Here is a 15,646-nt window from a genome sequence, read left to right as displayed (position 1 = left end):
TCTAATAGGCTGAATCATATTAGAGTAGATGTTGAGCTGAATTACATTGTTTAACTTCTATCCAAACGAATTCTGATAGTCTGAATCAGATTAGAGCAGACGTTGATCTGAATCGGTTCCTGACGAATCACTATGTTCGGAATATTTTTCTATTCAAAATGTATATTTTCTCATTTCAAAATCTAAAATATTTTCATATTTAAAATAATTTTTCAGACCCACATCAATGTTGTCTAATTCAAATAGGCCCTTCTAAAAATATAAAAAAACCTAAAATTTTTACCATATATATAATATATATATATATAAACATTTTTAATTTTTTTCACAAAAAAAACATTTTAACCTAAACTTATAAAAAGGAGACTCGCACTTGTATAGTGTAGAGCTTACATTTTATCATCTTCATTTTGTCGTCTTCTTTCCTCCCTGTAACTCTATCCTCCTCCGTTTCTTTCGTTAAACCCTATAATCCTTCTTCTTTCCTCTCTGTAACTCTATCCTTCTCCAATTCTTTTGTGAAACTCTCTAATCTCCTTCCTTGCGCCGGGCGCTAAGGTATGAGTATTTTGCTATTTTTTTGATAAAATGGAGTGTTTGCAGTAGTTTCCATCGTCTGTCCAGGGTTGAGCCCTGGGATTCGACCTGAAAAATCGTTTCCATCGATCTTAAGAAGACAAGAAGGGAAGAAAAGAGTTCACTGTCCCGCGAATTACTTCTCACAACGTTGTTGTGCTTCTCCCACGACGCTCGCAGTCGGAGCCATGAATTCCTCTCTCCTCACAGCTTCTACTCCCTCCTCGACTCGACCTTCCCTTCTTTCCTCGTCTTCCATCAATCCTACTCCTCTACGGTTCAAAACGAGCTGCCGTGTCAAACGACGACGTTTTAGAGTCACCATCCCCCGCAACTCCGCTTCTTCTGATCAACCTGCTGCTTCAACATCTGTAACGACTGCCGGTGTATTCGGAGGGAAGAAGGAGCTGAGCGGCATCCAACCGGTGGTCGAAAAATTGTCTCCGCCTGTCAGGTTAGCTACCTCCGCAATTATTCTCGCCGGAGCAATTGCAGCTGGTTACGGATTGGGGTTCCGGTTCGGTGGGAACCGTAATGTGGCATTAGGTGGAGCCGCTGTTGCTGGTGCTGCGGGAGGGGCTACTGTGTATGCGTTAAATGCGGCTGTTCCAGAGGTTGCAGCCATTAGTTTGCATAATTATGTGGCTGAGTTTGATGATCCTGGGGCCGTTAAGAAGGAGGATATAGATAGAATCGCTAATAAGTAAGTTTTTGCAATTTGAATTTCGATGTTGTCGGGACTTGTGAGACATTCTCACAGTTGACACTACTTGAACTTGTTTTTGCTTATCTGCTATGGTACTTACTGTTGGTTGCGCATCAATAGCTTGTTATATGTAAATTTAATAGTGATACATATGTATTTATATATATAGTTGGTTCTAGATAATACTTTCAATTTGAATTCTTGTGTGCAATATACAGAAGGCTGCACATTTTTTTAGCTAACTTATATTTTCATTTCCTGGTAAACACTGGGATTTGTATTTATCAATGTTCTAGAAAATTTATATGTCAACAAGTTTATCGGGCGATCCTATTATTGATAAACATTTAGTTATCTTGCTAGCTTTTTCTTACCAATTGCATTCTGCGGCTGTATTTAAAATTTTCAGGTATGGTGTGAGCAAGCAGGATGAGGCATTTAACGCTGAGATATGTGATATATACTGCCTGTAAGTGGAAATATGGAGTTTGATGTGTTCTATAAGTTTTAATTTGTGTATGTGTTGGGAATATTCTATTTGTGAGACGCATTTCAGTGTGGTTATAGATCACCTGGGTGTATTTGAGTATTTGCTTGTTAAGCTTCTTCATATTTCTATTGCCCCTTGGTTCTCAATCCAGGTTTGTGACTTCTGTCCTTCCAACTGGAGGGGAAGATCTTAAAGGTGATGAAGTTGACAAGATAATTAATTTTAAAAATTCCCTGGGGATTGAGGATCCAGATGCAGCTGCAATGCATATGGAGGTACCTATCTTTACATGTTTCTTTTGCTTGCAGAGAAAAATGTGCTCCTACTTTTTCCTGAATAAATTCCAGTTATATTATCCTCAACTAGTTGTTTGATTTTTGTTCTGTAGATTGGCAGACGAATTTACAGGCAAGGGCTTGAGACTGGAGATCGTGATGGCAGTGTAGAGCAGCGTCGGGTAGGCCACTTGCTTTATTATGCAATTTCTTTTGTAACTACTGATTGTTAGTTTGAACAGAGATGTGGAATGTGATGATTTTAGTTCCTCTCAAGTGCAGGCATTTATGAAGTTGATTTATGTTTCAACTCTTGTTTTTGGGGAAGCATCATCATTCCTTTTACCATGGAAGCGTGTTTTCAAGGTTTCTGATGCACAGGTAATTATTTATGAATTCTTGTTTCTAGTTGGTTGTTGGGAGCATATGCTGTTTTCCTATGTAGAGTTAATTAATTTTGCTTTCCTTTTGAGTTACATGATATGTCTTAACGTTTTTCAAAATTTGACACTGATATATTTCCAGGTTGAGATTGCAATCCGTGACAATGCCAAACAGTTGTATGCTAACAGGATAAAGTCACTTGGTAGAGGTAAATACGATATAGCTTCACACAGTGAGAGCTATGTCTTAAATGCTGCATGATAAAGAAGAGTGGGAAGGATGTGGATGTACTTGATGGAATGAATCTCTTTACTTTTGAGTTGAAAGGGTTGCTTACAACAATTAATGATCATCTGCATTATAAGGATATTCACTGAGAGAAATTTGGTCAATCAGGATTTCATGGTTATTCTTTGTTTCTGCTGACTTAATATACATGGTTATTCTTCAGCTGTAAATCTTGTTTCATTTCAGATATTGATGTGGAGCAGCTTGCTAGCCTTAGAGAAGCACAGCGCTCGTATCGACTTTCTGATGAGGTACCGTGATCATAATATGTTGTCAACTTCAGACCCTATCATGTGTTTTTCTTATGGTTATTCTTTAGGTGTAATTTTCTTTTTCTTGCAGCTTGCTGAGGAATTGTTTAGGGAGCACATAAGAAAACTGGTTGAGGAAAGTATTTCATCAGCACTTGCTATACTGAAGTCTAGGACAAGAACAGTGTACGAACTTTTTATTGTTTGTTCACTGCCAAATTTTTAGGTTTTCTAATTACAAATATCTTTCATCTCTAAAAAAATACCACTTTTCTTTACCCTTGGTCCATTCTAAAAGGGAAAATGGCCACAGGAGTTCTGCTTCAGAATATCGTAATAAGCTTTCATGTTTTAGCATTTGCATCATTTGATAAAGTTATTGCATCCAGGAGGGGAGTTACTCAAGTTGTGGAAGTGCTTGACAAGGTGCTGGCATTCAATAACCTGCTTATTTCTCTTAAAAACCATCCAGATGCAGATCGGCTTGCACGTGGGGTTGGTCCTGTTTCTTTAATAGGTAAAGATCTTACCGGTGTTTTTTTCATGTTTTCATTCTGAGATTTGGACATGCCAAATCCTCAAGGTGATGTGGGTAATTGTCGATTATTAATGCATAATCTATGGCTCAGGTGGTCAGTATGATGTGGATAGAAAAATGGATGACTTGAAGCTTCTTTATAGAGCATATGTTACAGATTCTTTATCTGGTGGCCGTCTGGAAGAAAATAAGGTGAATGAATACTGTAATATATTTTGTAATGTATTTTGGAGTTATATTTACCAATTCAAATTAATTGTCTTGTTTGATAAAAGTTGAATCCCTGTATGAGGTCATTTGGTTCAGTTTTGTTCCTATTATCATCGACATTGTTGTTGTTTTTGCGAGAACAACACAGGACAATATTTGTTGGAGAGTTCTATTTTTCAAAATTTGACAATGCCAATTGTCTCATGACACGACTAAAAGCATGAACTCTGAATTTAGTCATCTAGGTAATTTTGCTCTGAGTCTATGCTTGTGATATCTGTGGCTTGTTTGGAGAAATCACCACAATCCTGATGGTCTTTCTGAGACTTGTGATGCTAATCTAGTGTTTCGGTTACTACAGCCTACACTTACTGCAGCTTTTTCACTTTCTCAGAATGCTTTTTGGTTTGTAGTAGATAGGTTGATTTGAAGGATCTTCACCTTTGCTAAACTACAAAGGTTCAGGTTTTCTTTATCCAGTGAAAAATTTTGATTTATATCAGCTGAAAAGGGGGGGAAAAGGGAAAGGACCAATGTAGACTGGTATTGTACTGGCCTTGTTCTGGTAAAATACATAATACTTCTACTGGATATAATAAGTCAATTCGAGTTGTACTAGTCAAGAAATGTATACCTAGGCCAGTAACAGTTTAAAAGATAAATCAAGCTGTTGTTTTCCTTTTCAGCTATGTTTTTTCTTTTGACCTTTTTAAATTTATTTTCCGCATAATTTTTTTAAGTGAAGAAGTCTCTCCCTCCACTCGGTCCAATATGTCTATATTTCTTATTATTCAAGTTATTTTTATTTTTATTCATTTGATTTATTTCACCTTTCCATTTTATTTTTTCTCGGATTGCACAATCTTCTTTCTGTTAATTTCGGAAAGAGACATTTAAAACTAAGCATTATTATTTTTTTTTTCAAATTCTAATTAGTTTTGTTGATGTTAGAAGTACTTTAAAAAATTGTAATAGTTTAATTTTTGTGTGTACTTCGTATAGTAGATTTTTGTATATCTATGAGTTTGTCACAGTACATGTATAGTAAAACATAAATTACAAAATAGTGGAAAATCTGAAAGGAAACGATGAAATACACTGGTATCTAAACCAAACTGTTCCAAAAAGAAAACTGTGATATTTACCAGCATGTCGTTGAGCTACTTTAACACTGAAGATTCAGGATGGTAGTTGACTGTGAATGGAATTTCAGTCTTGCTTTCATATTACAGATTCTATAGATGTTAGTTTTGCATTTATGCATACGCAATTAATAATGCCAGCGAATCGCATTGGTTTTCAACTTTCTCAAATGGATGATTTTATAAAGTAAAAATGATCTTGCAAGCTTATTTTGTGATTAGGGGAACTAGCCCATGGCTTGAAAAACTTGTGGTGCCTTGTCTGTTTATGCCTGTATTGACTGTTGTTGCGTTCTCCTTTCTCATAGCTTGCTGCATTGAGTCAATTGAAGAACATACTTGGTTTGGGAAAACGGGAGGCTGAAGCTATTTTGCTTGATGTTACGTCAAAGGTATATCGTAAAAGACTCGCACAGGTTGTTTCCAGTGGTGACTTAGAGCTAGCAGATAGCAAAGCAGCATTTCTTCAAAATCTCTGTGAGGAATTGCATTTTGATCCAGAGAAGGCGAGTGAGATCCATGAAGGTAAGGCATTATATTGAAAGCAAATTCATTCTCTTAAACTATAACGCGATCAACATCTTTTGGAGGTTGGAGCAGTAAATTTTGATTTAGTACAATTTTTAAGTATTGTTTCTCTGAGTTTAGCAAGCATCTGACTTGTATACTTCCTTTTAAGAAATTTACCGACAAAAGCTTCAGCAATGTGTTGCTGATGGAGAGCTGAGTGATGAAGATGTTGCTGCTTTGCTGAAGTTACGAGTTATGCTCTGTATTCCTCAGCAGACAGTCGATGATGCTCATTTAGATATCTGCGGCAGTTTGTTTGAAAAGGTAACTGAGTTTATGTGAGGTTTAACTGAAAAATGTACCTAAGACTCTTTTATTGATTGTTTGGATTTCAGGGTTATTTTGGAATTCAGTACATGTCTTTACCTTTATTCATAATTAAACCTGGCCATGATTTCTGATTGACAACTAGCAAGCACCATAAATCACACAAAAAACATCATAATGCCGTTGTTTTGACATGTCACTTTGTTTGTTCCTTTCCGTATAAAATTAGTAACCAAAGTTTGTTCATATTGTTTGGACTTGTGTGCTAGTAGTTGCTAGACAGGCGAGAGGAGATTTGACATCTGAGAATGTGTATGAATATTATGTTTATATAACTGACGATCATGTATGCACTTCTCATCTACTAAATTCATAACTTAATATGCATTCGATAAATGTCAATAATAACAGATTAGAAATATTGATAAAAATTCCTGGAAACAGATTTTTTGATGCATAGACATTCTTGAAGGTTGTGTATATCTTGTCTTTTAAGTGAACTGGAAAATCAGGCTCTACTTTCTTTTGCCTTTTATTATACAACTAAGTCAATGGCTATGGGATTTGTTGAATCATGTCGCTTTATGTCACTTTCTTTTCCAGGTTGTGAAGGAAGCAATTGCCTCAGGTGTTGATGGTTATGATGCTGAAATTAAAAAGGCTGTGAGAAAGGCAGCACATGGCTTGAGATTAACAAGAGATGTTGCAATGTCTATTGCTAGCAAAGCTGTGAGTATGCATTCTCTATGGTCTAATTGATGGTTATAGATGGAAACTAATTTCCAAAAGTAATCTACCTCTGTGATAAATATGCAGGTTCGAAGAATTTTTCTGAATTATGTAAAACGAGCTAGAACTGCTGAAAATCGCACTGAGGCTGCAAAAGAACTTAAAAAGATGATTGCTTTCAACACCTTAGTTGTGACTGAATTGGTGGCAGACATAAAGGGGGAGTCTTCTGGTACTCCGTCAGAAGAGCCCACTACAGAGGAAGAAAAGCAACCTGCTGAGGATGATGAATGGGAATCCCTTCAGACCCTTCGGAAAATAAGACCTAGCAAGGAACTTGCTGCAAAGATGGGGAAGCCCGGCCAGACAGAGATAACACTCAAAGATGACCTTTCTGAGAGAGATCGGACTGATCTTTACAAGACATACCTGCTATTTTGTCTAACTGGAGAAGTTACCAAGATTCCTTTTGGTGCTCAGATCACCACAAAAAGAGATGATTCAGAGTATTTGTTACTAAATCAACTTGGTGGGATCTTAGGTTTGACAGCTTCTGAGACAGTGGCAGTTCATAGGGGCTTGGCAGAGCAGGCATTTAGGCAACAGGCGGAGGTGATTTTGGCTGATGGACAGTTGACCAAGGCCAGGGTTGAGCAGCTGAATGAGTTGCAGAAGCAAGTTGGATTGCCTACCCAGTATGCAGAAAAAGTGATAAAGAGCATAACAACTACAAAAATGGCAGCTGCAATTGAAACAGCTGTTAATCAGGGAAGATTGAACATAAAGCAGATACGAGAACTCAAGGAAGCAAATGTTAATCTTGACAGCATGATTTCTGAAAGCATGAGAGAAAACCTCTTCAAGAAAACCGTAGATGACATTTTCTCATCAGGTACCGGTGAATTCGATGAGACAGAAGTTTATGAGAAAATTCCGTCAGACCTTAACCTTAATGCTGAGAAAGCAAAAGCACTTGTTCAGGATCTCGCACAAAGCAGGTTATCGAATTCACTGATTCAGGCTGTGTCACTACTGAGGCAGAAAAATCGCCAAGGAGTGGTACGGGATCTCCCATAAGCTTGTTAATTACATTATTCGAATTATTGATGTTTGTTGCTTATTTATCAGAGATGCATATTTGGATAGTTAGTTGGATTTGAATGTAAACGATTCCTATAAAGCTTGTTTACTTTTTTTGTAGGTTTCTTCGCTAAATGACTTACTGGCCTGTGACAAAGCTGTGCCATCAGAGCCATTATCGTGGGAGGTGCCCGAGGAGCTTGTCGATTTGTTTGCTATTTATACCAAGAGTGAACCTGCACCTGAAAAACTGTCTCGCCTGCAGTATTTACTTGGTATTAACGATTCAACCGCAGCTGCTCTCCGAGAGATGGGGGATAGAACACTTCCTGTTGGAGCTGAGGAGGAAAATTTTGTATTCTGAGTCTGAATGTAATGGAAGAGTTTTGTTTATATAATTTTGATTTGAGAGAAAATTATGGCAATTGAATTTATGAAATTTTGTCCAGTTGTAATAGATGTTTAGATGTGGTGAATATCTTCTGTCTGGATCTGGATTTTTATGGCTCCAAATTGTTAAAAGAGTTATTGTACCGATTTCTTTGCGACGCCAAAAATATTAACTTATTTTGTTCATCGCAAAAATATTTTAGTATTCGAACTCCGACTTGGTACCACCCGAAATTCATTATACTTCGTAGGAAGTGAAGTGGTGGGCATGTCAAAATTTGATAACTTATTTGAGAAATCAGCCTATGTTTGTAACAAGCAAAATAGGAGAGTGTAAATATATCCCTTCATCAACACTATATAAATTATTAAAAAAGACCAAAAAAAAAAAGAGAGTTGAAGTTATTTGAAACAAACATAAACTTATTTAATAAATTTGTATACTTTGTTATTTACATAAATTATTAGTGTCATTGTAATAGTTTGATTATTAAATAAAAAATATTGTAAATTTTTATGTTGTTTTAAATTTATTATCAAAGATTACTAATTAATTACTAAATAATTTTCTTGACTATATTTATATATACATGAATTATGTAGTATATATATATATATATGTCAATCATAACATAAATAACATTCAAATAAGGATACATATAAAAGTACAGTCAGATTCGAACTCATGATCTTTTATAAAAAAATGAATATATCTATTATTCAATTTGAAATAGTATACTATTAGTTATATTTGTTATTCCTTTAATAACTCGGTATAGTAACCTAAGTGTTATATGAGTAGTAATGTTAATTTTCATTCTGGTACAAAAATATATTACTAATGAAACTTGTACATCCCTATATATATAACTTCAAAGAATATTATACGATAAAAGATTCTATTAAACTACTAAAGAAATGTGAAAATACAAGAGTATATACCCATTACAAAAGTTTTAATTAAATAACACTTCTCATTTTTACTTTTCCTTAAACTAAATAAAGGCAAGAAAAGACTCCATTCTTTTAGTTTGTTTGAGAACCATATAAACTGCCAATTTTTCCTCTCCTTCGTAAATCTTCTTCGACTTACAACTCTAATTAACATATTTTGCTATGTTTTTTTTATCGATGAAAAAGTCAAGATATCTGTTTTACATAGTCACTTTTGATTTTAAGAAATGACACAATATCCTACCATATACTAAATATGGCCCAATAGACGAGCGCCTTCTTGATTATGCTTTTTGGCTTTTTTCAAGTTAGAGGTTGTTTTCATTGCAGATCAGGATAAGAGAATTCTCCTTGTGGGAAAATGCAACTGGGGGAAAAGGAGACCATTCTCACCCTAGCCATGCTAGCGCGACGCGTCTATGGAGCCCTTTGAGTATCAGGACTGGTTCTTGTATAGTTTAACAATATGGGTTGACTCTAGCCAAAGATTTTTCTACTGAGAATTTCGTTCGTGCTTTAAACTAGAATTGATATTTGCCTATAAGAATCTGAAACAAGAGATATATATTACTATTAGTTCAAATAGCCTTCAATTATTTTGCTATGATATCATTTTTTATACAGTTTTACATCTTTCAAATATTTAAGATTAATAATACTTCTTAATATATTTATCTCTTATTACTGATAAGAATATACGATAAATAAATAAAAATATATTAAACTTTTTGATTACAACTTCTTAATCATGTTACGTGGAACGAAGGTATCAACCATAACGAGGATGATATGGTACTCATAAAAAATGTTCTCTCTCTTTTTGTTTTCTCTAAATTTAGTTACTGAAAAAAAAATTAACTATTTGCTTTTAACTCGTAATTGAGTTTCTAAAAACTTTTGAGGTTTATCATTTTATTTTCCTAAAAGAAAAATTTACTTTTACTTGCAACCCTTTTCAATTCATTGACTTAAAGGGCTTACTTTTCCTAAAATTAAATTTACTCATGGCAATTACTTAATTTAGGGAATCCTATTATATATATATACATATATATACATATATATATGTATATCCTACACTAATTTGAGTAGATTTGTAGTGGGCTAAGGCTATGATCAAGGCTATGAAGAATTTAAAGTAGATATGTAGTGGTTAAAGTGGGGAAAGCATGCTAGTGATTTGGCAAACATTGTGATGGAAATTAAGGCAGTGTAGTGATGGTGAAGGGTGTTTACAAGAGGGGGCCTATCTCCAATACAAAAGACATGTTCAAGACATGTCTCTTACCAGTATGGTTATGATATTGGCAAGATAAAAGAAGAAAGCTTGAAACTTTCTCTAATAATTCTCTTTTTTCCCTCCTTTCTCCCCCTTGAAAGTCACTTTTTTTTTTTCTATCTTTCTTCTTTTGACTTTGTGACCGATAGAGGGTTGATTATGTTTTCTCATATGTATGTAGATATGTATGTAGATATGTATGTATGCATCACATACAAGCAGTGTAGATTTGGCCTTGAGGACTCTTTTGTGAAGTAAGAAACCACTAGCTCACCACTTAGATGTTCCTTTTTGGTCATTCAACAAAAGAAGGCCGGTGAGGTCTCCCCCATGTCAAGGAATGAAGTTCATAATTGAATTTACATACAAAATGCCCAAAAGAAAGAAGAAAAAACTTTTGGAGATCAATGCAATGAATCTTGTAAATGGTTTTTTTTTTTTTATAAATAATTTCTCATAGATCTCAGTTGCTTTTGGGACCCATAAAAAGTCAATCAATTTTCCTCCCACCAATTACAATAAGTTTGTAAGTATGTATATATATATATATATATATATATTTATCTTTCCATGGGTGTATGTGCAACAAAGTTTGGATCTTGAATAGATAGAGACTAGAATTAATCAATGTACTTAGTTAAAGAGTACATTTTGTTTTGAACCTCAAAGAGGATGCCCTTATATGATATCTTCTCATTCTTATTTACAGAATTAAACTACATGCCTCTAGGGTTAAAAGATACCCTGTTCAGCATTTTTTTGCCCCCCCATATATATATATATATATATATAATTCTCTACCTACAAGCTAAGTACCATAGTACTCTTATGAGAATATGTATGTATATATATATAATATTCAATGAATATCAATGCCCTCTTCTTTTCTAAGGTGGACTTTCAATATCTCCCATCTTCTTTGCAGAGTTGAAAGCAGTATAATTATTAAAATCCTCCCCATGATTTGCACCACTAATCTGTGAAATGCTTGGTGTAGAATCTGTACTTTTTGAATGCCATCTTGCCCAAAACAGATAGTTAAGGAAGTTGACAAAGCTGAGCACTGCTAGCATCCAATAGAAAAGATCAAGTCTGTCCTCGTTCAGATCATTTTCACTCAGCCAGCCATGATTTGATGAACCAGAAGTAATCTTGTTCACCATAGAAACCAGAAGTGAGCTCAGGTAGAACCCAAAAGAGTAAGAGCAATATGTCATTGCCGTTAAAAATGCCTGCATCCCTTTTGCTGATTGCTTGTAGAAGAATTCAATTAACCCTACTGCAGTAAACATTTCTGAAAGCCCAAAGATCAAAAACTGTGGGGTGATCCAGAATATGGACAAGATTTTTCCCGAATCCACCGCGGAATCCCTTCTTCGTTTCTCCATTATCGCAGCTGCAATCATGGAGAAAGTTGCGGCAAATAGACCAAAACCTATTCGCTGCAAAGGTGTGATTCCGGATTCGTGGCCCGTAAATTTTCTTGCGAAAGGGACAAAGAATTTGTCATAGAGGGGGACAATGAATATGAGTATAATGTAGGGGATGGCTTGAAGGGAAGCAGGAGGGATATGGAAAGATTTTGTGAGTTGGGTGTTCATGGAAGTTGCTTGTTGGACTGAGAAGGTCTGGAGCTGAGCTAGAATTGTGTTGAAGACGATGGTGCAAGCGAAAATCGGAACAACTGAAATCAAGTTCTTTACTTGCTCTACTTGGGTTACTGTACATAATCTCCATGGACTTTCCTTTATGTTCGTCCCATCTTGATTAACCAGCTTGATGCATGCCTTGTCCAGAAACCTAACCACATCAAAAATTTACTCTTAAGTAACCCATTAATTAAGATGCTAATCTTTGTTAGAATATAAACAATCCATCGATTCATTTTCTACCAATTTAATCCGAGACAAGATAAAAATTTAGTATCTAAATTCTATTAGCTCGATTTCTATTCAAAAAATTAATTTTTTATAAAATTTAAGTGTTCGATTCACAATTTTAACTTAGTAAATATTTGATTAGTTCAATTTATATCAATATTTACTATTTATAATTTTAATGTATTAAGTAATTAAGATGTTATCTCTGTTATAAAATATTATATTATATATATATATATATATATATAGAGAGAGAGAGAGAGAGACTAGCTGAGTTTCTATAAAGAAAAAAGGTGTTGAAATTTAAAAAGTCAAATCACCTGAGCCTGTGAGTATGAGGTAAGCTGGAAGAGAGAGAGGAGACATTGTTGTTCTGGTTTCCATGAAGCAAGTGTGGAGCAGATGGAGAAGTCTGCTTTCTCTTTAATATAGCAGCTACAAAAACCTGATGATTGTAACAATGGAAATTAAAAATCCACTTTGAATATATATATATATATATCTATATATTATTTAATGTAATTAACTAAACCAAAAAAATCAAATATGCTAATATATATATATATATATCCACTTTTGTGTATATGATTAAAAAATATATTTCAATGTTATGACTGAGCAGGCAGCATGCGTACGTATCTTTATTATATATGTGTATATATATTATACTAATATTCAAACCCACATGTGCTCAAGTACTATTTTGATTTGTATATACATATATATATGTATATATATAATATAAACAACAATTAGAAAAAGAAAGAGGGGTAGCTGCAGTATATAATTAATAAGTATAGTGGAAGTAGCACATGGTATGTACATTTATATATATTATGCATACATATTATAATATATATATACATATATATGAATATTTTATAGATGGATGGACGAACTAATAAAAATAAATAATTAAAATTCTTACTTGGGCAATAGGAGTGAAAATAGTTCCTTGAGGAGGCTTATTTCTGTAGTAAAGTGTTCCAGAAACCAAACAGATCAAACCCATGGCCATGGCGGCTGCTGAAACTCCAAAACCCACATCCATTCCTGAGTGAGTCTGAACCCAGACAAGAACTGTAAGAGCTATGAGTTCACCCATGGAGAAAGCAAAGTAGGCAGCGTTGAAGTAAGTAGAAAGTTTCGATTTTGAGGTTTTGGGATTGAACTGGTCGGCTCCATGAGCAATCATGTTGGGTTTAACGCAGCCACTTCCTAAGGCTACCAAGTAGAGAGCCACAAAGAAAATCAATGCCTTAAAACCCTTTGCTTCTTCACACTGTGATGATCCTCCATTAATCATCATGTTGCATTTCTCTGGTTTTAGCTGGGGTAGATGTGCTTGGACTGATAGTAATATAAAACCCTGTAAACCAATATATACATATATATATATATACATTATATTAGTTACTTTTTTATAAACAAATCGAGAATCAAAATTGAACTATTATCTAATCGAATCCATCATTCACATTTCTAACAGAGAGGAAATAGACATTGAGCTAAGTAGGATTGAAACTAAGTACCAAACTTTCCTCTATATCTAATGGGAAGAAAGTAAGAATTGACTAATCGATGATCAAATATTTTACACATTTCTAACAGTAAGAAAATAATCACTTGAGTTAACTAAACTTGAAATCTATACTCATTTTTAGTAGTTAGGAAATATGATTTATTCAAAATAAGTAGTCAAATCACATCTTTCATTGAAGTTAGAACCAAACTATGACTTACTTTTAATAAATAAAAATATAATATATATATATATATATATTCAAAACAAGTAAATGGGATTTCAAATAGTTGAGGAAAAATAAATAACTTATTTGAAACAAATGGTCAAACCCATCTCTCATATATTGAGGTTGGACTCAAGACCAGATTCATGATTAAATAGGGAGGCCATATATACATATACATATATATATATATATATTATTTGGTGGGTATATTTATATGGTAGATGAGATGATGAGGTTAGAAAGAAAGACAAAAAGATATAGATATAAAGAGGGTATATGTGTGTGTGTATGTATGTACGTACAGAAAGCTCTATAAAGCCAAAGATAAGCATTGTCCAGAAGGAGCCGAGATAGGAATCTGAAAGGTAACCACCAAGGAGGGCCAGAAGAAAGACAGTTCCCACAAAGTTTGTCACTACGTTTGCTGACTTTGACAGCGAGAAGTGCATTTCATTTATTACGTACGTTATCAGGTTGTTCCCTACTGCTGCTATTCCCATTATCTCAAATCCTTGAAGTCCTGCACCAATAATTCATCCAACAAATTTTTAATCTTTTTCATACAGCTATACGTATAGGCGTATGCCTGTACATACACTTCATTAAATAAACAAAGCACGTTATAAGATATTCAAATCAGAATCCCCATATTTAATATATATATATATATTAAAAGTTAAAAAAACTCAGCCTGTCATGAACAAGATTAGTTATATATCTAGCTTAGCTAGCTAGCTACTAGCTAAGACATATATATATATATATATAGACATGGGCAGTCTCAAAGCTCAAAACTTTATACATAAACAAAGCATGTCATACAATATATAGATCAGAATCCTCATATTTAATGTTATACGAAAAGTTAAAAACTCAGCCTTTCATGACCAAGCTTAGTTCTATATCTAGCTAGCTAGCTACAAGCTAATACACATATTTATACATATGGGTACATATATATATATATGGGCAGTCTCAAAAAAGTGTCAAAACTTTATACAGTTGATTGTATATGCATGTGTACATACATATATGTGTAAAAAGATATATATCTTTATTAAACGACACAAACACTAATCATAACAAGATAAAAATAATCTTTAAATGAGGATATAGGAGAGCACTCTGACTCAAATTTACCAACTCTCTGATAGATGTGTGTGTGTGTGTGTGTATATATATATATAAAAAAAGTAATAATGCAAAAGAAAGAAAGAGAGATAAAGAGTGGAGGATGGAGTATGAAAATATACCAAGAACAAATGCAGCAGCTCTCATTCCACCATGTTTGTCTGGATTGGAAGGTCTGCCTCTCCAATCAACAGTTGTAATTTCCTCACCCATATTATTATTACTCACCCACATGCTCTGATGATCACCTCCAGCTTTCTTCTTATTATTAGATTGTGTTCTTCCACCTTCCATGTCTTCTTCTTCTTCTTCCTCCTCCTCCTCCTCTTCAAACTCAGTAAAACAGGGAAGAGCTAAAACTAAGTTTCTGTAATTTCAAGCTTAATTTGAGGCGGAGAAAGAAGAGAAAAGTGTTGTGTTGAATTCAAGGGAAGTTGGTTTGAGTTTGAGTGTTGAATTAAATTTATTTATATAGGAGCTGCCATGAGTGAGTCACAAACAAACAGAGTTATATATATATATAATATATATATATAATATAATATAATATTGTTAATTAATTAGGCAAAGAAGATGAAGCTGCAGAGAGAGAGAGAAAGAGAGAGGATTTTTCTTGGAAAGCCCCACACGCACTACCAACACGTGGATAACACTCACACCAATCAAAAGGCTTTTTGTGTGATCTTCTAATGCAATACTTCCACTCTCTCTACCAATCATTCCTATTTTGGCTACTTTCATTTTTTTTTTCTCTA

At 34.2% G+C, this 15,646-nt stretch overlaps 2 protein-coding genes across 2 annotated transcripts; one reads left to right on the top strand and one right to left on the bottom strand.

Annotated features, from left to right (window-relative positions):
• Positions 1–372: 372 nt before the first annotated feature.
• TIC110 (translocon at the inner envelope membrane of chloroplasts 110) lies at positions 373–8,043 on the top strand. The gene is made up of 15 exons (XM_022032492.2): positions 373–1,279; positions 1,692–1,751; positions 1,924–2,047; positions 2,161–2,229; positions 2,330–2,428; positions 2,573–2,639; positions 2,906–2,970; positions 3,062–3,156; positions 3,360–3,487; positions 3,600–3,700; positions 5,169–5,385; positions 5,540–5,694; positions 6,301–6,426; positions 6,514–7,485; positions 7,628–8,043. Exons 1-15 carry the CDS (start codon positions 765–767, stop codon positions 7,868–7,870), a joined length of 3,036 nt encoding a protein of 1,011 aa, XP_021888184.2. The 5' UTR covers positions 373–764; the 3' UTR covers positions 7,871–8,043.
• Positions 8,044–10,733: 2,690 nt separating this feature from the next.
• On the bottom strand, positions 10,734–15,380 carry LOC110807369 (protein NRT1/ PTR FAMILY 4.3-like). Its single transcript, XM_022032493.2, has 5 exons — positions 15,014–15,380; positions 14,063–14,280; positions 12,938–13,378; positions 12,330–12,454; positions 10,734–11,929 (listed from the first exon to the last, which is right to left on the bottom strand). The coding sequence occupies exons 1-5, from the start codon at positions 15,183–15,185 to the stop codon at positions 11,017–11,019; spliced, it is 1,869 nt and encodes a 622-aa protein (XP_021888185.2). The 5' UTR covers positions 15,186–15,380; the 3' UTR covers positions 10,734–11,016.
• Positions 15,381–15,646: the final 266 nt, after the last annotated feature.

Source organism: Carica papaya, chromosome 9 (genome assembly GCF_054855325.1).
Source record: "Carica papaya isolate Zhongbai chromosome 9, ASM5485532v1, whole genome shotgun sequence".
NCBI classification, from domain to species: domain Eukaryota; kingdom Viridiplantae; phylum Streptophyta; class Magnoliopsida; order Brassicales; family Caricaceae; genus Carica; species Carica papaya.
This window is presented reverse-complemented; position numbering and strand designations above follow the sequence as displayed.

Coding starts and splice junctions, on each gene's coding strand:
- TIC110 (XM_022032492.2), top strand. CDS start 765: ATGAATTCCTCTCTCCTCACAGCTTCTACTCCCTCCTCGACTCGACCT. Junction 2,230..2,329: donor GCAGTGTAGAGCAGCGTCGG/GTAGGCCACTTG, acceptor TCTCAAGTGCAG/GCATTTATGAAGTTGATTTA. Junction 5,386..5,539: donor GGCGAGTGAGATCCATGAAG/GTAAGGCATTAT, acceptor CTTCCTTTTAAG/AAATTTACCGACAAAAGCTT.
- LOC110807369 (XM_022032493.2), bottom strand. CDS start 15,185: ATGGAAGGTGGAAGAACACAATCTAATAATAAGAAGAAAGCTGGAGGT. Junction 12,455..12,937: donor TTTTCACTCCTATTGCCCAA/GTAAGAATTTTA, acceptor TACAATCATCAG/GTTTTTGTAGCTGCTATATT. Junction 11,930..12,329: donor CCTCATACTCACAGGCTCAG/GTGATTTGACTT, acceptor TGATGTGGTTAG/GTTTCTGGACAAGGCATGCA.